This window comes from Patagioenas fasciata, chromosome 1 (assembly GCF_037038585.1).
Source record: "Patagioenas fasciata isolate bPatFas1 chromosome 1, bPatFas1.hap1, whole genome shotgun sequence".
In the NCBI taxonomy this organism is placed as follows: domain Eukaryota; kingdom Metazoa; phylum Chordata; class Aves; order Columbiformes; family Columbidae; genus Patagioenas; species Patagioenas fasciata.
In genome coordinates this window covers 58,483,410-58,506,411 of record NC_092520.1, presented here as the reverse complement: position 1 = coordinate 58,506,411, position 23,002 = coordinate 58,483,410, and the positions used below count along the sequence as shown (strand labels likewise).

The following is a 23,002-nucleotide window of genomic DNA, read 5'->3' as shown; positions in this document are numbered from 1 at the left end:
GAGGAAATAGAAAGAAAATATGATAATGGAAGGTATAATAAATCCACTTGTATGCTATCTTAATTCGGTGACTCTCTTAACACATGTGCTTCTGAGTCCAAGCCTTTTGTTTCCAAAGGAGGCATGAGGTATATTTCCTTTTGTAAAGGTAGCTCAGAAAAAAAAAAAATCACATTCAAACTTTAGTGGACTTTGTTGGGCCACATGTCACAGGTTGCCTTTATCTCTTGGAGAAGTGGGGAAAATATGTTGTACCAACTCTGAACACTGCATGTTGCCAGAAAATTCCAGTATCATTGACATCCTGACAGAGCACAGTCGCTTAGTTATAGCTGTCTAATTTCCTAAGTGTGTTTCTCAACCCCCCAGGGTTCATTAGTTGTTGTGTCATCTTTTGTTGTTGTTGGTTTTGTTTGGGTTTTCTGTTTGCTTGGTTTTGTTCTTCCCTGCGTCGCCCCCCCTGCTTCCTTTTTAAAATGTTTTCTGCTCTTTTGCCCAAAGACTTTCAAGGAAAGCAAGAATTCCAGTATTTTAAGCTTGTTTTCAGATGTGTGTCTTTTGCTTGAGCTCATGCTAAAATGCAGGCTGCAGATACAACTGGGCATAGTCTCTCTCTTCAGAATTTTAGGAGACATTTCCATATCTTTTTTTTTTTTTTTCTTAGTAAATCATTTATTTATCCCTCAGTAGCCTTTTTTTAAAACCCTTGTATGTTCCTTGGCTTTTTTCTTTTCATTTTCCCACAAAGTATTCTGGCAGGTGATGTGTTCTATACAATAGATAATGCTGTCCTCCATCTCCACTGCACAATAGGTGGTCGTTCTATAGATGTTCTTATTATTTAGCCATTCTCTTTTTAGTAGTCATTCACTCCATACTCTTTATTCTCTCTACATCAGTTGCTAAACAGAGAGCAAGAAAAGGCCATTCCTTTTGGAGAAAATAGCTTCTTTTCTTTTTGTTTCTGCACTGCCTGCTTCTGATCCAGTATTTTGGCTCTTATACTCAGAATAGTGAGACCTGTTGTTCAAATAATGACATTTATATGGATACAAAACTTTGCCAAAAAACAATTGTTTTGCAGGTTTGTAGAAGAACTCCCAGGTGGGACAGTTTTCTTCTGAGAAAAAAAATCCTTCCAGGAAGTTTGAGACGCATTTGCAAGAACCTTTAGGATATGATATTTATCACTAAAAAAATGGCCAATCAGGGTTTTGACAGAGTGCAGTGTTTCAATGAATATTTCCAACATCCTATATCTTTTGTATCAACCAACCACCACTCCCCATGAATATTCTACAACTTCGGTAGATCTAGTTGTGATCAAACATTTTTTTTCTGTGGGAGCAAGAATGATAAAAAATTCTGCATTTCATTTCAGTAGAAATATACTTAACTAAAATCAATGCTTTGGTGATTTTTGCCAAAGACCAAATTTTGCACTGTAGGAATTGTTTATATAATTTTTTTGGCAAACTTTTCATTCTAAAAGGTCTTTCAGGCACCACAAGTGAATGACATCCCTTACTGTGCTCTCTGTGGATTTCATGGCCATTGACGTGGTTTTGGTGAGAAAATCATATGTATTATTTGGAGTAGAGATGGTTGAGTTCAGCATTCATGGGCCTGAGAGCCTTATACTCATGTTACGAGCACTGTGCACTGAGATTTGGACCTCATTTGGTATTCTGTACTGTGCACACTGTGCGGGTTTTGCTCCAATTAATCTGGGCAGGCACTGTGTATCTGACAGCAAACTGCATTTTAAAATGATGTAATCTGACTGCTAGGTCTATTAGGATATCCCCACTGAATCAAATGTGTATGACAGAGGGGAGCCTGAACTTGTATGGGAAATCCAAACCTGCTTTCCTCTGTGGTCAGTGACTGATGTGTGTAAGCAAAGTTTCACTGGATTTCAAGGTGGCTGTAGGGTCAAAACAGGACATACAGCCAAAAATCAGGTGTTATATCCTCTGGATCTGTACCAAGGTGTTGACTTTGAGCCTGCTTGAAGGCTCCAGTTCAGGTAACCCAGCCATAAACGGCATATTTAGGGAGCCAGAGCTTACTCGGCATTGTGGTGGCTGTTATCACTTGCCTGTGTGGAGTAGCTATGGGATTCAGTTTGCCTTGCCCTCTCTAACCCAGTGGGTCATCTGGTGGAGCTGTATTCTCCTGTTCCCTTGTGACTTGTGTTTTTTCAGTTTTTGTGGCTGTCTTACCATGTAATTGTCAGCAAATAAATTCTCTTTGCTTTGTGGAAATAGAAGTTTATGAAATATTTTGTACTGCATCTTGGCAAATAGGTAATTTATTTGGCTTTCAATCTATTTCAGTAGCTTTGTTCTCTGAGACTGATGAAATAGTTCTATTTTCTCACAGCTTCTCCATCTTTGAGTTTATTTCTTTTAGATATTGGGTTATTTGGTCTTCAATCTGCCTTCAAAGTTTACTTCTGTTTGGTTTACTCTTGGAAAAAAAATGGACTATAGAAGATGAATATTTATTTTCAGTCTTTTCTTGGATTTTGCTTCTTGCATCATACTGCTGTTCCCTCTTGCACTGTCTGCTTCCTGTGACTTAAATATATTGTTCTAAAGGAGACTTCAAAAGGAGCTGAAGAATTTTAACCTTCATATTTTCAAACTTTTGTATCTAGTGGAAATAATTTTTATAAAGATAAAAAAAAAATAACTCTCTAAATTTTGCAAGCTTCCCAATACTGTAATAATTATTCCAAAATGTACAACTTAATTACATTTCAATTCCTATAGCTTAGTGAATGAACTGTAGCTCCTGTGTGAAGTGATATAGAGGAGTGCTTTATTTTTTTCTCATGGACAGCTCTTTTATAATCCAGAACTAACAGTTACAGGAAACACTTGCTAACAGTGTCAGAAAACTGCATTTCTAAAGCTTGTCCTATTGTGACATTTGACCAGTTAATGCATGAGTAGCTAACTCCCCCTGTTCTCTCCTTTTGGCTTAGTTGCCTACTTATACTTTGAGATTTAAATGTGTGTAGATGCAGTAACATAACCTCCTGCAGCAAGGTATGTATTTCAACAGATATTCTTTCAATCTTCTTGAACTTATCCACAATCAGCTCTGATGCACCTATCTCACTCTGTTTAGTGGTAATTCCATCACATTCGTCTTATAACTGCAGCATCAATTTATCTTCATTTTTTTTTTGAGCATTGAAGCTGTTTTACATCTGTTAAGCTCTCTTATTTTAGGAGAGTTTTGTTATCAAGTGATCTCTGAAGTTATTGGATGTTAATTTCGCTTTCCAGTAAGATCATCAAAAAACACTTGTTAGTGCTCAAGATATTTCTGGACCTGGTGTAATCAGGATACAACTTGCCAGACAATAAGGAAAGGATATTTCAAAACCTGGATATTCAAAAATTTTCTGTGTGAGTTTCTTTGAGCCTTCTAATTTACTTCTACACAAACACCCATTGGAATCACACTTTGTTATTTTTCTGAACCAACTACTTTCAGATGAAATTATTTGTGTAGCATGTGATTCTTTCCTTCAACATGATATATGGATTGCTATACATCTTGGTTTTCTTAAGAGCCATCATATGTGCTTGTATCTTTCCTAACCTACACCACACTCCTGTGAAGAAGAGGTCTGTTTTATTCTATGAGAAAGGAAGTTTTCAGTGATACTTGAAATAAACATTGCTTAGAGCTGTGAAGATACTCCACTGGGTACAGAAAAACCTTAGATGTCTCCCTGTTCATGAGCAGTGTGTTGGAAGCATTTTAATCTACTAGACCAAAGAACTGAGACAGCAAGATCTGCTATACACAAAGCTGAGATTTGATCCTTGTTACAGTTCCTACCACTATTGTTATCAACAAGATTTATAACTTACTCTGGATGATTTTGATTGAAGAGTTCCTCAGTCTGGACATAAGAAGGGACAATCTCCTGATTTCATTTCTTACCCATTCTGCTTGTTGTATGGAATCTTGTTTTGTAGGATGGGAGGAGACAGGACATACAGCAGTGTAAAATTACATACTAGTAATTGTGTTTGTCATAGTCTTGTTTTCTCCCATCCTACCTTTCTCCCTCTTTCCCCTTTTTACATCATACTGACTTTCTCTATAATTGTATATTTTCTAGTTCCACAAAATTTATTACTATTTTTTTAATGACTACAAGGGGGAGAAAGGGTGGAAGCTTACTGTATGTAATACCCCTGTGATTGACAGTCTTTTTGCCTCCTGCTCCCTAGTAGGTAGATAACGCTTGCTATATGGGATCTTTTTTTGTAGGGTGGAAGAAGAGGGTGGACTACAACAAACACAAATAGTGGTATGTAATTTTCTGTTTCTCCTTTGTCTCTCCCTGCTTACCAGTCTGAACACAGAATGTGCTCAATCATATGGTGATGCCTTGTATTGCTGTTGGCTGCTTTTTAAAAAAACATATCTTCCTAGGTTTTGTTAATTAATTGCCTGAAACATTAAAAAAAAAAAAAAGAAATTAAATATTATGTAGGATTCATAGCTAGTGGGTCAGATTCTGCTCACTCTTGGTCACAATGTGACTGAACTTAAACTGAGCAGGTTCTATATCCCATTGCAACATCTGCAGTCCTCTAGTCATCCACTATCTTTTAAAATATTTAACAGGCTACTGTATGTAGGAATTTGGAGAAAACAGTTGTGATGGGGAAAGGGTAATCATCTTTCTATTTAAAATAAAATTGATTACATGCATACAGCATACTATCTTTTTGAAAAGCTAGTACTGTAGAGCTGATAGAGAATTGCTTGATTTTCTGGGTCAAGTCTCATCAAAATACTGTAAACTTAAACTCTAGCTGCAGAATTTTAATTAGTTTAAATGGAACAGGGAGATGGTACCCAGCCTTGCGTAACATGTTGTCTGGAGGTTAGAGGGTTTTTTCTCATAAAATGAAGAGGAAGACCACTGCTAGATGGAGGAGCTGTGTGATTTCTAAGGATAGGACAGCACTTTAAAAAGTACCATGTTGGGCAGTGCTTGAATATTTCATTCAAAAGCACAAAAGTTTTTCAAAAGTTGTCGGTTGTATTTCTGTTTGTCTTCAGGTTTTTTTTTTTTTGTTTTTTGTTTTTTGTTTTGGTTTTTTTGGTTTTTTTTCTATCATAAGGCTCACACTTCTGCCTTCTTGTAAAAATGGTACAAACTGGCAGTGTTTATCAGACAGATATGTAAAGTGTCATAGCTGCAGCACAAAGATTATGGAAAAAAATGCTTTATTGAGTTCAGTTATCAAGAGGAATGGAGAAAAGCAAATGATGCGTCAAAAACTTGTTTCAAGAAAGATATTATCTTCATTAGACCAATTTTTCTTAGTGTTGTTCTGGGTTCTTCGTTCACTATTGACTGAAAAGGAACATGTCTGCCCAGTGAATCATTCCTAGTTTCTATGACACCCCTAAGATCTGCACAGTACAGCTACAGCAAAATCAAGTCATATTTTCAAGTTCTGAATAGCTATGATAATTATGAAACAAAAGCTGCATTTGTATTTGCAATGATGATTAGAAAGCTTTTCCATTTCAGCTGAAAACAGGAACAAAACCCAGTAAATCACGATCAGAGTAGCGAATCTGTACTTCTCTTGGTAAGAGCACATTAGGGAGCAGATCCTGTACATTAACTGATCTGCACAGATTGTGAGTCAAGAAAGTAAATGCAAAAGGTAGAATAAACTTTATCTGTTTGATATTCAATAAAACAGAATTTTTTTTCCTTCTGTGCAGCGAAGAACCCATTTTAATGGATTACTTTAATCCTCAGCATGATGCTGTTGATGTTTATGGACTGACATAATGCCTGTGGTCAGGATAATTCTTTTCTTTCTACTGTGAAACTAAAAACAAAGGGGTTCTAAACGATCTCTGAGTGCTTGATCCATTTAAAAGGAAGTTCAGCCTTTTGGTGGAGAGATTCTTCCCACACTGGAGTAAAACCTAAATTCACATTGTCAACATGGAACAAAACTACTCTATCATGGTGGAAAATGGGTTCCCAAAGTGTATTTTATTCAGACAATAACGGCATGTTGTAGAAAAATACAAAGTAAGATGACAGAGAACTGACATTGAGTAGACACATTGAATAGAGCTGCCTGTTTGACAGAAAGTACACAGGCTACTAAGATGTCAAGAAAAATGGCACTCTTAAAGTTTCCAAAGGGTGTGTAATTACTGTGGATTAAGTTTTACTTGAGCTGGGTGTTGAGGGGGTTTCTTTTTTTTTTTTTTTTTTTTTTTTTTTGTTGTTGTTGTTTTTTGTTTTGTTTTGTTTTGTTTTAATGGAATCATGGTTTTCCTGCATAGCCATCACATAACTTGTGGATATAACAGCCACCTTCTCCCCACACAGCCTAGAAAGTTGTCCATTTTAATTTTGAGAGGTGTTCTTGGCCTGTAGCAGAGTGGCCAGCACCTCTGCGTTATACTGGTACTTACTATCTTAATCTCAGTCTTGTGAATGGAAGATACTTTAATGGAAATGGGTGTGGAAAAGTGACTCTTTTACCAGTTAGGATGGAGAGGAATAGTGAAACCTTGGGATTCCAGGTAGCCCTTGGTATCTCTGAGGCACCGGGAAAACCTGGTTAGCAGCAAAGACCCAGTGTCTGTGTTGGCTGAGCTGTGAATGAAAAATACGTGTGGCAAAAGGTTGGTGTTGTATTTGCTGCTTCCTGCAAACAATGTTTCCAACATCCCTCCTGATGTGATGAAGTAGATACAGCAATTTCCTAGAAATACAACAAACCTTTTTAAACAAAGCTTTCCTTTGGACTAAATAGATACTTAGTAACAGGTGTGTGGGTGTATTTTCTGCCATTTGCTAGGTTTTTGTAATCTTTCTGTTACAAGTAATGAAAGGCAACACTTAAAAATACTGAAGGGTAGATTTTGAGAACAGGTACTTAAGAGTAGGATGTTTAATATTTAAAAAAAAAAAAAATTTTACAATGCAAATTAGAAAGACGGCACGTTTTGAATTGCTTCAGTACCTGAAAACTGCTATTCAGGTGTAACAAATCAGATTAATAGTAGTTCAGTGTTCATGGCTGTTCATTTTGAAGCTGGGGTATACCTTTGGCTGCCTTTTCACTGACCCGCAGTTTATAGCTTTCTTGTTTTACATCAAATACGTTATGCTTATTTTACTGTGAATATAATGATTGTTACCTTTAAAATAGTTTTCTCTGGTTTTGATCTTTTCACCTTTAGTTATTATACCAAGTTTATAAATATTCCTGTCCATTTTTTCTGTCTGGTTTTGGGATATTTATAATTTTCATTAGTAGCAGCAAGAGAGATTTCTCTCATTAAGCACTGAGGTGGGATTCTGGAAGTACTGTGAAAAGGAAATTGTTAGTCATGGACATGATATTCAAACAAAATAGATGTCAGCCGAAGAGAAGTAGAAGCCTTCTTATGCATCTACTTCCCATGGAAGCAGAATTACTGAAGTATTCTCTTATCTGAGACTGAGGTGAGGCAAACATGTAGTGTGTATGCAATGAATCCCGAATCATTTTATTAAATTAATTCCAGTCTAATGCTGCTCAAAAAACAAACAAACAAACAAACAAACAAAAATCTTCATACCATTGCTTCCTTCATGTTACAGCACTGCTGACTTTTGTCAAGCTCTGTCTGACCTACAGAGCATCACTGGAGATGAGTGATGATTCAGCCCATCTCCCTTTAGCCTCTCTAAGATATGGGCAATGACCTTGGGCTACTTACTCAGGCTTAGTAGAGAAACTGGCCACATCAGAAGCTGATACTTCCCAATCATCTGAGTAGGGTTAGATACCTGTCTTAACACCATGCTCATGACTGGGGTGGGGTAAATTGTTACTGTCACATCTCAGTTCAATAAATCTGTAACTCTGAGAGTTCTGCTGGTTTTGTTCACGTGACTTTTTGGTAATTTCTTCTGCATTGTAAATGTGTATTACATTTTCTCTGTAAAGGAAACTAGAAGAAATAATGTTTCGCTTTTAAACAGATGACTTTTTTTCCCATGAAAATAACTATGCACTTCATAACAGTTTGTAACACGAAGAGGGATTAATGATCTCAGTAGAAGTTAGATTTCTTTACCTTATAAAGAGGAAAAGGGAAACATTGAACTCTATCCTTTTGCCTAAGGAACTCTATGCCCTCATAGGAAATTGGCAATGGTCCTCCTCAGACACTATTCAACCTTTCCAAAGTTGTTGCCTACATATATAGAATAGTCCCTTCTGACGGAGGGAAAGTTTTCAGTAATATTTAAAAAACCAGCCAAACAAAAACCAAACAAACAAAAGAACCAAACCAGATTTTGTACAATTGCTGTTTGAGAGGTGTATTGAGACCTCAAGCGTGAGAGATGTTGAATCATCAAAGATAACTACACACTTAGTCATTTCTCTATTCTCTAAGGTAACTTAAGGAGTTCTCACTGAGAAATATGACTTATTTGAGATTGTGTAGAATAGAATTAATTATTTTCATGGTGGATTTTGAGTTTGTTTGATTGCTTGTGGTTTTTTGATTGGTTGGTTGGTTGGTTTGGGTTTTTTTTTTTTGTGCCTAGGATGAGGGTGGGTGGGTTCTGGTTTTGTTTGTTTTGTTTTGTTGGGTTGTTTTGTTTTGTTTGGTTTTGTTTTTTTCCCAGATTCTTTCTCAAGTGTTACATATAGTACATTTAAAACATGACTGTTTTACAAAGTATTCAAATCCTACAGAATCATCTTAGAAATTGAAAGTCATTGCAGTCTTTCAACTCACCCATTGTGACCATCAATACATTTCTTCCCTCAGTGTGTTTATTGTCAAGCTGCATTCTGCTCTCTCCATTGTTTCCAAATGCCAGACTAAGATACTACTGTCAGTTGCCTTTTTTTCCTCAAAACATTTACTTTCAGGGAAAAAAAAATCTGGGATACAGATTTTTCTGTATATTAACACACATAAAAAGCCTATTTTTCCATATAAAGGAGCTTATCTTGTATGCTCACTGCATAGAGCATAACAGTACTTTCCGATCTTATGCTCTGGATCTGTGAAGGGAGAAATCGAAAGTGGCACATGCCTGGATGAGTGACCTGGAAAGAAGTGGTCCCATGTTCATCCTTGGTCTGCATTCTTCATGTACGCCAAAGACGTAAATAAATATGTATAAAATGTATCTTAAGTTCTATCATCAGTTTGCTGGTTACTTGTATTCCCCCCAGACCCAGAAGGACTATTTGACTGGTTTTATGCAACTTTGAAGAACATAAATAATTTATCAATCAACTGACTTTTAATAACTGGATAGCAGAACCATGACCAAGGGAGTTTAATCAAAAGTTTAGTGCAACTTATATTATTTTTAAACTGAAAAATATTTTTTTTTCTCTTTTTATTCTTGTGACACAATTATACTGTTTTCTGCTTTAGACCAGAGTTTGGAAGAGTTGCTGAAATGTCAAAATGTAGATGGGAGGAGGCCCATGATTGAGAAGCCTCTTGCTTCTATATCTGTCCAACCTGGCTTATTGTCAGTGCATATTTGATATTTTGCTGTTCTTTTGAATTCTCACCTAATAACTGTGATTAGGCTATCTCCATCTGACCCACAGAGTATGGAATGTTAAACATGTTTATTAAGTGAGAGTCAAGTGATTTACCATGGAAACCAAAGGTTTCCCAGTCTTCATGTGATATTCTTAGAACCTGCCTTATTAATAATGAAGTTTGTTTTACCATTCTGCTTAATACCATCTTCACCTTCTTTGAAGCATAGGAGGTGAGAAAGGAGTAAGCTGTTTTTAAAACATCACTTCTTGAAAAAGTTTGAAAAATAAACCTTATCTATCAAAGGCAAGACAACAGCTGAAGAGTTTTGTAACTCAATCCTTTTTTACAGTGTTGCTTGTCCCCTTCATTAAGATATCAAAATCACATGACTGGATTTACAGAGGTTCTGACTGGGACTCTGCAAATCAATAGGAGCCGGAGCAGTGAGTCCTTTAAAAATAAGTGGCCTGATTTTTATACTTTGGAGGAATTTTCACTCAAGCAAGAAAATTGTCACTGCCAGATGGTGATGGAAGCATTACTACAGCAAGGGGATGTTAACAAAGAGGCACTCAGCAAGGCAAATTGTTACCATAGTTACAGGATGCTAAGGATTTTCAAATAAATAAATAAATAAAATTAAACTGTATTATTTAGATAGCTCAACGGGAAAAAATAATTTTGTATGACTTTCCTTTTTTGCAATGGATTTTTTTTTCCTACACTCTGCTTAATACTTTGTTACAAAACTCTCTTGCTGACTTGGTGCGTTTCTTTCTACCTAAATACCCTTGTCAGGTGTATTTATTTTTGTCCTAGAAAAAAACCTGATACTAACTCCTTTTCCTTTCTACATTCTTCCAGTGTATCTGTACAACTGGATGGACTGTAAATATTTTTTAGGTTTTTACAGCAGGATATGACAAGCAGAAAGGTTAATGTTGGTGTTGTAACAGCTCTTGAGTGCCCTTAGCCAGGGACTGGCCTCCCACTGAGTTAGTTACCATACAGAGCAGTTTCATGTAAATGTGGCTAAATTAAAGAGTCTTGAATTTAGTCTAAGTCATCATAAAGTGGAACAAATGAAATCTTAGAGGAGAGAAGAGTTTACGATATACAGGAATTTTAAAGCAAGCATACTTAAATACAAGAAGCAGTACTGATGTGTTCGTTAGCCACATGGCCAAATATAATGTCTTTACTGTTGGGGGTGTGCTGTGGAGGTTGTGTTTTTTCTTAGCATCTTGCAGAAGTTCTTTAAGCCTGTCCTGGTTTTGAAACATTCACATTTACAATTCAACATATTTTCATGGAGCAGGGAAAGGGAGGGCAAAGCAAAACAAAGGGAGAATGCTGCTACTGCTTGGATGTTTCTCTCTTCTTTTGCTAGAAGCAATTGTCAGATACTACTTATTTAAACAGAAATTGTGACCGACTAAATCAACACACATTTTCAGGCCTTTGTCAGGACACTGTTTTCAAACACACAGAAAAATGGTTAAGGCAAATCTGACAGGAGTTCGAAGGTGAGAGTTCTCATCTTTACAAAATGGAGCTTCTCTTGGCTCAGTGGAGCCATTTTTCTGTGTGTTTGAAAACAGTGTCCTGACAAAGGCCTGAAAATGTGAGTTTTGGCACAGGGTGGTTCTTGAACTAGTTTGACAATTTGTTGCTTTATCTAGAAATTGTGTCAAGTCTGTTGCTGTTGGGACCAAATAATTTTCTCTTTAAAATGTTCACCACCAACCTGAACATATGGAATACTGATGTTGCTCCCATAACTGGGCTCTCCTTCCTGCAGTATCACACTGTGTGTTGTATTGGTACCATCTGTCACTATTTTAAATATTTAGATTAATGGTCTAACATTAATCCAATGTCTCAAACTATTAAGTGTCCTAGATCCATAGAAAGAGAGACAAAGAGAAACTGATGTCCTCCAGGAAAAGTTGCTCTAATTTGATTTTTCACTTAAAATATTTTCTAGACTGGGGCCAAATACGCTAACGTGGTTCAAACAAGCAAAGTATTCAGATGTGAATAATCCATGAATATACATAACAAATCATATTTAATTACATTTTGATGTCTGGATAGAAGCCAGGATGTTTAGTCAAGCCTCATAGGGAAACTGCACAGGCTATTTCTGCATCATTTCATAAATTGTCTTACCACCATACTTCATTCTGTTCTTCAGGCATATTTTAAAGCTGACATCACTTGCTAAGACCAGTATCACATGAAAGAGGAAACTCAAATTTCAGTATAAAAGCACCAAAGAATACTTAATGAAACTTTTTCACATCTTCTTGGATCTGTCTTTCCCTCTTTCATTCAGTGTTATATATTTCATTCATTAGGAGCCTGGCAATATTGAACTTAGTTTAGTTTGTTATATTAGGTAGTCTTAGAAGCAACCTCTAGCCTTCTTTATAAATTGTATAAATTTAGTAATCATTTTGCACCTGTGGAATATCAGCATCATATCTTGCAAGAATGTGGTATCTGACTGTTACAATTGTGTTAAAAGTTAATAATCATAATGTATAGTTGTCCTGAAGGAACGATTTGGCGTCTGTCTGCAGTGCGCACTCCCCCACACACCTTTTAAAATGTGTAACATGGTTCCTTAAGTACAAAGAAATCTATTCTAGCTTTTTTACTTACTCCTCTCACTATTTGGGATGCAACTTTCAAAAGTTTGACATTTAATTACTTCGTTGCTTAACTCTTTTATTTGTCTTCATTACAATAGTAAGTACCTAATTTTCTGTGGTTCCATAAATAGAGATTTCAATTACATTTCCAGCTAGGATAAGACCAAAATCCAGAGGAACCACAGGAAACAAACTCGTTTAAATATGTAAAAATTATGATAGATAAGCTGTGTTGTTACTTTAGCCATTTACTACATGCATTTATGTGATATATTATAGAAACATGTGAGTGTAAATTTTTATTTAGCTAAAAATCAGGCATTTTTTCCAGATATTCATTTGCATGAATACTTGTTTTATTATGATATACATACTTAGTCTTGCCAAGATAATGCATTGGTTTATTAAAAATGGTATTTATTAAATATGCTATTATTTTCTTGGGTATCTGTATCTTAATTGACTGAAAGGGACAGCAAATTAATTTCACTTTATTTGTCTTGCAGGCTTGCAAACACAAACAAATTAAATTAAGTAAATCTGGCTGAACCAAGCAAAATATCAAGAGGGGATTGGAAATGGGTACTAGAACATGACAACGGTATTTTTCTTCTTGATCAATGGTAGTGAATCTACACTAGTGAAGCTTTGAAGCAAGGGAGATGTCTCCCCTGGAGTATTTAGGCATCCATGTCGTAAGCAGTGCCATCTCTTAGGCCAATTACTTCCTTCTATGTGCCCATAATCTCCAAAAATGTATGGGTTCTTGGCTGAGGGTCATGATTTGCCTTGAGGTTCTCCTTCTGTTGCAGTTGTTGTCAGCAGAGCATTTCTAGCAAGCCTGGACTGTTTATGTCACTTTCCCACTATCAGTGTTTTTGTGTCTTCTGTGAAATAAATTACTCATCACACAGTTTGAAATCAAATGTCTGGAACTTCTTATTTCTGAACCTACTTGGAGGCAGTTTCTTTAGTTCTGCTCTGGTGAAAACTGACCTGCTGTTTGGAGTTTTATACATGATCATAATAGCTTGCAAGGAAAATGAAGTTTCATTCATCACAAATTACTCAGTAGAATTTCATTACCTAAAATTATTCCTCAAAAACCCCCACCACTTCTACCACTTTTATGTAAAGAAAAGTTGCAACTGGAAGATGGATGATGTATAATATATGGATATATTTGAGAGTCCTAAAAAGTATATTCTCTGTGGGACACTTGCATCAATAATAGCTATGGGGTTCTTAGCACCTTTGGTGGCAACAAGGGGAATGATGGAGAAAGAAGGAAGGTGGGAAAACAGATATATATTTCTTTTTTTTTCTGGGAACTTAGACTCTTAAATAGTACCAATAGATGCCACAAAAATAATTTTTACATGTATTTTTAATTTAAGCAATAGCTTTTAATTTGTGTTTTACCAGACAGCGTTCTCATAATTTGTTTGATAAATACCAACTGTTTAATCTTCATTTGCAAGGAAGATTCAGTGAAATTTACTTTAGGAATATGGATCAGATAAATGTCTACATTAATATTGAGATTTTCTATTGCAAAATAAGTCTGAAAGACATGATATTTTTATTAAATATTGAAATTCATGTGACAACTTGTGATTTCTTTATTTCCTACTTCTTTATTATTGTAAAAACGAGACATCACTTGATTTTTTTAGTTCTGCTGTAACTGTAGCTGTTCAAACTTTTCACTTTACATCATCAAAACTTGCTAAGTGTTAAAGGTTTAACCTGAGATATTGGTTTAGGAAAGTAGGACTCGCTTACTCTCAGAACACAAAACATGGGGTGGTATCCTGGCTGCACTGCATTTGCCTTACTGTGACATATTTTTTTTTGTCATCAAGTGATCTTGAGGGTCATATCTAACTAAAATGATCCTATGATTCTATGATTCATTATATGCATTTACGCTGTCACAATATTATGCTTTCTCATTCACTGAGGAGCAACACGTAGAGAGAACGACGTCATCAAGAGTGGCACCTCCCTGGAAACCAGGTCCAAGTTATAGTCCAAATACATCTTTCTCAGCTTTCATCTGACATTTAGAGGACTTCAATTCTATAGGGAACCTTTTCTCACACCAAATACAGAATCACAGAATAGTTAGGATTGGAATGAACCTCTGTAGATCATGTAGTCCAACCCACAAATACCTCAAATTTCACTAGGTATCAGGAAGCTCTTTCTTGTTGACAAGATGAGGCAACCTGGTAGCGGGCTTATGGCTGGGGGTGGGTGGGACATGGAATGGCAGCACCTGCTGCACCAGAGCCTTGGTGTATGGGACCCACTCAGGAAGAGCTTATGTTCAAAATGCACCTGAGGCTTTCTGTTGAAAGGAAGGGGAAAGAAGAAGTGGACAGAGCTCTGTCAATTACATCACAGAGTTTAAATAATTTTAATTCACCTGGGCAGACCTGAGCACCAAATCCACTGGGGATGATTCCAAGGCATCATACTTGCAGTAGGTTTCTGGGAGTTCAAATGTGAATTACCTCTGACAGTGAAAAGGGGTAGTCCAGAACAGCTAATTAAAAAAGAACCATCATTTTTTTCAAAGACATGTAAGCTGTGTGCTGCTTTTAAGAGACAGGAGTAGGCTTTGGTCATTTGAGGAGATTTTTGGTAACTGTCAGATGCCCTGAAGAAAATTGTCTTCTTAGAGTGGCCTGGGGGTAGGTGCCTCCATCACCATCATGCTACCGATTCCTCACCCTCACCATGTATTTTACAGACAAACTTGCTGCACATCTCGGGATCCTGGGGACTGTCCTGAAATTATTTAGGTTTTTCAGTGTTTCTGTGAGTAAAGAAGGCATTGAACAAACCACTTAGGAAAACAGTGTATTGTTTGGCCCCACTAGTAGGTGACTTTGACCTACCAGATTTGAGTTTATTATTCTTTGAGTTTAGGCTGCATAAAGATCCATGGAAAACATCAGCCTGATAACCCAGGTTTCAAAAGTGAGTCACACCGTGGATCTCTGTGTTTGCCAAACTGTCTTTGTTTACAAATTGTATCCGATGGGTTTAAACATGACGCAAGATCCAAACATTTAAACATTTTATAGGCTAGTGCCACAGAGCCTGCAGACATTGGATTAGCTGAAAATTTTAATAGCTTGGGTTTTGAACACAATCACTAGTGCTTCATGTAGGATGACAGACTTCTGGTAACCGAGTTAAATATTTTCAGTTGTCTTCTCTGCATGAAGTTCCCTGATACAGCAGTTTTCCACTCACATAGTTTCACTGAAGTCAATGTAGTTGCTTGTTCTAAGGCAATAATACCTCAAGGTTGCAAACCATTGGAAGTCTTGTGAGTTTTGAAATCCTAGAGACTGTAATTATTTTCAGTTTTGTTTTGGTTTGATTTTTGTTTGTGGGGTTTTATTTCCCTTTTCTTTTTTTCCTTTTCCTTATTTCATATTATTGAAACAGTTTTTTCTTTGTTTATTTTTAAGAATTTTATTCAGAAGAAACCAAATATAAGACTGAACATGTTTCATGCCAGCATCTTCACTTGTCTCATATAAGCTTTTAGACAATACAGCCTGCATTTTTTCCTAGCAGTCATTCTAGAAAAATGCATTAGATTTCATGTATTCAATATCTAATACCGTAAGAAATTATTATGATGTCAAGGTCCAAACTCTGTTCAAAACTTTTAAATTCATTTTCCATTTCTTGTGGAGGTTTTGGATTATGTACTGAGGCAACTAAATAGAAAAAGTGTTTCACTAACGATCAGAGAAGCAGTTTGGTGCCGATTGTTCTTTAAAATTATTGTTTACATCAATCATTAAACATGGACTTTTTTACTGCTCAGTTCAATTAAGTATTTTGAGCTGAAATGATATATCTTGAGAAAAAAATCAAAGTAGCTCTCTTTCAAAATGCCTTTCAAATTAGTAAAATAAAAGTAAAACAAAACCATACTAATATATATATATTAAGCAATATTTAACAATTTAGAAAAGAAAAACCTACTACTTCAAAAAAGTCTGAGGGTGTGATGTACATTACTATATAAGAAACCTATTTGAAAACAAGCACAGCTGCATTTACTTATTAAAAATTGAGCTACCTTAGGATATCAGGTGTCCTGCAGCGTTATCAAGTAAGTTTTCATAATCATAGAAGAAAAAGTCTGACATAATATTTTCATACCTCTTACTGTATGGTTATATCTCAGACAGTACCTTGATTCAAGTGCGCTGGGCAGCAGATTTAACTTTTCATATGTAATTCTGTTTGATTACATGAATTAGGCAATTTTCTTCAAATGTCTATATGCATGTGTACATAATATGCATTTTCTAGGGAAAAGCTTCAATTATTCTAAAATAATGGTATTTATATGCTAAGTACAAAATACTTTTCAGCTTGAGAGTTTCTATTCTGTGATTTGAAATGTCAGCAAGCACGTTTATTTCGTGCCTTTTAAAGATGCTTCACTTTAAATGTATCTGCATTTAGCCTATCCTAAGCTTTTATTTTTGCTTATAGTGCCCTCACCTGTAACTTAAGGCCAATTGCAGAACTTGAAGAGTAAAAAGGTCAATTTTGTCTTAGAATATCAGCCAGAGAAATACCTCTCTTAATGTCTTATTCTGATAGCTAGAAACAGCTAAGGTGTTCCAGCTGATTTCTATTGGTTTTCAAGATTATACTGTGGTTTTTTAGTGTACCCTGAAAACAGTTTTACGCCAAACTTCACTTGTATACTTTTAGTCTATCATGAAGCCTGCAAACACTAATGAAGCAATTTATTCACACTTCAATTTCAAGTGCTCTCCTTGATTTAACCATTTATCAATTTGTGGAACACAACAGATCAAAATAGAAAGTAATTGGGGTGGGAGGAATAAAGTCAGTGAACCGTATTTTTTGGTGTTTCTTTATTTCTCCATTCCTCACTTCTGTCATCTGCCCAGGTAAAATCTCTCTCCAAAGTTCATAAGAATTATAAGCACACCTTTCAGTAAGAGACTTCATTCAGCAAACCTTTCCGAAACAAACAAGAAAATGGGGGAGTATTATGAGTTTAGTCTGGGTGCTTTTTTTTTTTTTTTTTTTTAGCATTGCTTAAAACAATTGGCCAAATAGTCATTATTTAAATCAACACAAAACTAAGCAGATAGTCCCATAGAATGCAAAGCAGCTGTGGTTTTCTCGTTCTCAGGTCATTTTTGACATGCAGACAAATACCATATGGGCTACTTTGGCTTACACTGTGACTCCCAGTTTAGTACACAGGTACAAAGTGACCACTGGTAGCATACAGGTATATTTCTAATGCCAGAACAAGTGAATGGGGTGTAGTAGCTTTTCTTTGACAGGGGGATTTGAATCTGGTAGGATCTTGCAGTACTGACTTTCTGGGATTCCCTTTCTTTGAGAACTTTTCTCTCTACCGGGTCTTCGAGGCTACGGATCTTCAGGGCTCATGCTTTCAACCAGGCTACAGAAGCAATTGGTGACACAGTTGTGGAATGTCAGGTGAAAATAGAAAAAGCTGTCTTTATTCATTTTAACTTGAAAGCTCATCACATAAAATATAAAGATTTTGGTTGAATGAAAAATGGTGCAAGGTGGGAAGAGGTGTAAGGGGGACAGCACCTACATATCATTTATTGGACTCAAAAAGTTCAGATTTCTGCAGAATTTGCAGGCAACTTTCCTTGGGTATGTTTTCCTGCCAGGAGTTGATTGTAATTTAAGGGTGTTCTTGACTAATTTTTTCTATAAGGATGAATTCTATATCCTGTAAATCAAACCTTACTCCCTGGCATACCTGCATGTTCTCTTTCCCTCCTCCTCCTCCCCACAAACACACACTTCCATCCATTTCATTCATGCTAAGTATTTCTCTTACAAATCTCTGTCCTGTTAACAGTGGATTGTATAAGCTTTGCTTGTGCTCAGTTAGACACTAGCAGGTTGTATTTAAGAACAGGTATCTGATCTTCATGCAGATACACTTCAGAGAGGTAAATGAGGGATGGGAATCAATGGATATGTGGAATTTTGTATGAATTACTGCCTTGTTTCCTTTCAGCTTTATATACATATGTGAACATTTACACGTTTACTCTTTTCCTCAAATACCTCAGTGTCTTGGGCCAGGACCCCACTGTGCTGAGGGTCACTGTTTCTCAGTTTGAAAGCCAAAATTAATGGGATATATGGGATCACAGCCAATCTAAATTTAGTTTTCACCATATGTATTCCACTGTCACAAAAATAATGTATTTTTTATCTTTTTGGGGGGGGTTCTGTTTTTAGTTTTGTTCACTTTCCAGTTCTCAAGCATTAGCATTATGGTACAATAGCTGGACAATGAAAGTGATGAGATAATTCTTTGAAGACAGCTGTTTTCAGAAAAAATTAATTTCATGACATTTTTACTGAGTTTAGAGTTTTCCAAAGCTATCTATCTTCACATCTTCTTTTTGAGCCAATTTACATAGGCAACTATTCTTTTCAATATCAGGTGTTATGGCTATCTTCCTCAAATCTTGTTCCAATATACATATTTTACTGCTCTTTTTTCTTTTTTTCCCCTCTCTTTTCAAAACATGACATTATTTTAGAAATTACGTATAAGCTGCTGACTATTAACATGTGTTTTATTGTACTAAGCACTGAGAATCTGTGTGGGTACAACAGGTGGAAAAGGGTTCAGTGACTTTTACTGTCTTGTCATGTGCCTGATATTATAACCTTGGGCAAGGATTTTGTTTTGACCTTCCAAAAATGAAGATTATCAGCCCCTGCAAGTGTTTAGGGTGGGTAGGTTGAAATGCTAAAAGCTTTGCCTCTGGAGTTAAGAGCCAGCCTTTGAAAGCATTGGCCTAGGTTGAGAGATTGAAAATTGGAGTGATAAACACATGAGCATTTACTAGCAAAGTGAGTTTTTTGTTGATACGATTGAGGAGTGGAAGGGTTTCTTAGGAAATTTCCTTTGGAAAGTATTCACCAGAGCAAGTTGTGTATGTTTTCTGTCCAACAAATTATTTTTAAAAAGAAATTCAACTGCAAGCATCCTGTTTTAAGAACAAGAGGTTCTTATAGCTGAACAGAAAAGAAAAAAAAAAAGACCTATTCTTTTGGATCTAAATGTAAAATAACAGTGCTTTTTTTGTGTGCTCATGCATGTCTGCCATTGTAGCTACAGCTTCTGTGATGTATAAGCAACTGAAGCTGCTGGTTTTGATGGTATTCGAGCAGCAGCAACATTTTGTTTCTTCTGTTAATAAGAATTGTTACAACTAGACTGATTATAACTTCCCGTAGAATATTTCTTTTAAGGGCATGACTCCTCCAGTGACAAGTCTCAAACAAATAATTACTTTATTTCAGATAGTGTCAAAAAAAGTGTAGAAGTCTGATCCTGGAAACTGATGGAAACTTTAAATTTTTCTGTTTTTTAGAAGGACAGGTTTTCCCTTCAATAAATGAAAATGAATCTGATTTTTGAATTTTAAACTTGCTGTTAACTTAATCCTTAACTAAAACATTGTTTGATGACTGAGGTAAATCAGTTCATACATTGAAAGAAGGTCTGTCAAGGGATCCTGACTTGGAAAACATATCAGGCATAGCTGTTTTCATAGTTGTCTTAGTGTACCAAAATAACGCATTTTAGCAAAACACTGGGCTAGTTTAAGTTCTTTAGGAAATAACACATTCTGGGTTTTATCCCACTTCATAAACAAATTACTTTTAATTCACCTACTTCTGTGTCTGATTTCTTTGACTGTCCTTCCTTGGAAGGGTAGTTTGGGCTGGTATCCTTGTTTTGCATATTAATATCTATAGCAAAGCTCAAAAAAATCATAAAGTGGTGTTATGTGATGACTGAATATAGTCATCAACTAACATTTGTCAAGGACATGCAGGTTTTTTCATCCTACTTTTTAGGATTTAATTCTATTTATTTTGAAGCTCCAGGAAAATTTATTTTTCCAGCATATTTGTTTACAGTATATTAAGTGAGATAGACCTGGAAATTACAACATACTCTTTTATTTTGCTCTCCTCTGATTTCTTATAGAATACAGAATATTGTGGTTTTTTATTATGCATTTTTTAATGTTTATCTTACCATAAAGCATTCTCAGCTATCATTTCTTACAGAAGGAAATATTTTTTCCCTCACTATAACTTCTAACTTTTATTTCAGCGTTGTGTGCTTTAGGCAACTAAGTATCATAAATTCATTTGACTTACATAAACACAGTTATTTTGTAAGCAGTTCTTAATAGGAACCATTCATTAATAACAAGCACAAACTATTCAGATATTAAAAAGCATTCTGAAAAGATGTATTATAAAATTTCAAATGTGGATATTAAACTTGCAATGATTAAAAAAAAAAAAAAAAAAAACCACAACCAAACAAAAACCATGTAAAATAAGAAGCAGTTAGTAATGCTAATTGTTTATTCACTAATGCGAAACCTTTGAGCCAAATGTTCAAAAGACCAATGTGTTTCTCACCAGCTCAATTTCTACATCTATAACTGTGACCATATTTCTCTCTGCTTCACTGTGGAAATCAGAAGTGCTCACTTTGTGGTCAATCTCATTGTCATCTGGGTATATGGGTCCATAATTTATTTTCATGTTCTCCGCATACAGTTTTAATGAAACCTGTCTGATATGATCTATTTCATGTTATCCACAATAATGGGTAAACCATATGTTCTTGCTCTCTGTGTACACCTGTGTATCATGCAGTGTAAAATCTTGATGTAACTGTATAACAAAAGTCTCTGGCTTTTCTTTCAGTTCATAGTATTGTTATTGAGAGTGGGCTCAAAGGTCAGATATTCTCACACAATCACCAGTGTGTGTGAAGCCATTGATTAACTGCTAATTATTTTGATCTGACAGAATGCAGAGCTCAGCAGTGTTTTTCTGAATCTCTAGTGGAATAAGATAGTTCTTCTAGAAGTTATTTTAAGTTCATTTTGAATTATTTTGAGAAAACAACCTCCAAATCAAAATTTAGTTTGATTCTCAGACTGTTATAATTATATGTAAGGAAATCCTTCTTAAGACTGGTTTTAATCTACATCCTGCCCCCTCACATTCATTTTATGTAAAGCAGACTTGAACTGATATTAGAAAGTTCAAACACTTTCAACTCTGCTTCAACCTGAGTAGGCATTTCTTTGACCAGTAGTTGGAGTCAAGCTACTAAAAAAACCATATCAAATATCTTACAAAGAAAAACATATTTTTTTATATAAATGCTATACCAAGTTAAGAAGCTTTGGTATTATTTGAGAGGAATAACATAACACACTCTCTTTTGAAGGAAAATAGAACAAAGCTTCTCATCTTCAAAATAATTTCAGATTTAGGACAGTTATTTCAGCATAGGTAATTTTGGGATTTAAATTTCTAATAGTTTTCATTAAACTTACTACATAATGTGCTCTGACGCATCAGAACAGAAAAGCAGAAACTATGTATAATACAGTATTTCATTATGCTTTTCTCATATTTCTTGTTGCACGAATAAATTTGCAGGGTGAAATATTAAGTAACTCTCCCCCCCTTGCCCCAACAGAGATAAACAGTTCTAAATGCATCTGAAATAGATTTCAAGCACTGCAATTGACAGCTATTTTGGGTCTAATCTATCAAAATCATTTACATTTTGCCATTGATTTCCATGAGAAGTCACTTCATCAGTGGTATCACTGTAATGAAAATAAGTACTTGTGTTGAAGTGGGCTGGCACGAAAGAGGTTTTCAAGATCATAACAAATATAAATATGCAGTTTCTATGTTGTCTTACACAACCTAATCATTGAACCTGTATGTTTGAAATAATTGGAAAAACAGGTCAGTGAATAACTCAAAACAATGTTCATGTGCAAACATTTTTTCTAGTTTATAAACAAGGTTTTCTTCTATACGTTGTTTAGATGGATTCACTGAATCTGTCATTCATACTTACTTGTCCAATGTTATCTTCTTCATAGGAACAGTGCAAAGATAATTCAATCTGATTATTGCTTCTGTTTCCAAGACTAATTAGCTCTTGAGTACTTTATGGCTTCTTCTAGGCATTACTTTTATTTGGCAGTGGGAGAAGACATATTCTGATTAGAACTAGAGGTCACTGGCCCCTGTAGTTCTTGATTACTTTAATTCACTGCTTATAGTCTTTTTCCCTTTCCAGGACTGGGATAGCTGCCTGCTGCTAGCAGTCATAAAATAAGCTGAAAAGAAGCATTCTAGAGGAAACTGTAAATGGTCTGGATGTATTACTACCTTACCATAGTCACTCAGTTGCGACTCAGAGAGCCAAGATAGGGTCACAGTACCACAGATTTTCATCGGGCTTGTCTTGTGAAATTATGATAGTTCTTGTGTCAAGTATCACTGAACTCCAGAGCAGAGGTCATACCATTACAAGCCTTGTGCTGCAGAAGTCGTAACTGAGGCCTGAGTCAGACTACTCTATATCTTCTTAGAAAGGTGAGAGCACATACTGGGTGAATCAAGAACATTAACTTGTATTTTTCAGCTTTGCTTTCAGCGAAGTAGCTGTTCTAGAAATGTACACAATGTTGAACAGCAGAAGAACATTTGTGAACATGTTACAATAGTCTGAAATTTGCCTGAGTCCATTGCATCTTCTTCCTATCAATGCAAAATTCTTCAAGTTGTCCTACATCCATGGCATTGCCTTTGAAATAGCCTCACTA

General features: G+C 35.7%; 1 protein-coding gene across 7 annotated transcripts in view; it reads left to right on the top strand.

Annotated features, from left to right (window-relative positions):
- FGF14 (fibroblast growth factor 14) overlaps window positions 1-23,002 on the top strand; it is a 409,258-nt gene that overhangs the window by 229,967 nt on the left and 156,289 nt on the right. For 3 of the 7 annotated variants that reach the window (XM_065829701.2, XM_071807144.1, XM_065829700.2), the window contains exon 2: window positions 4,300-4,339. The exons of the other annotated variants lie outside the window; for them this stretch is intronic. Coding sequence is in view for 2 of the 3 variants with exons in the window: in XM_071807144.1 (XP_071663245.1) it covers window positions 4,300-4,339 (40 nt within the window). In the remaining variant the exon portion in view is untranslated. The remainder of the gene's footprint in view (window positions 1-4,299; window positions 4,340-23,002) is intronic. 7 annotated transcript variants of the gene reach the window in all.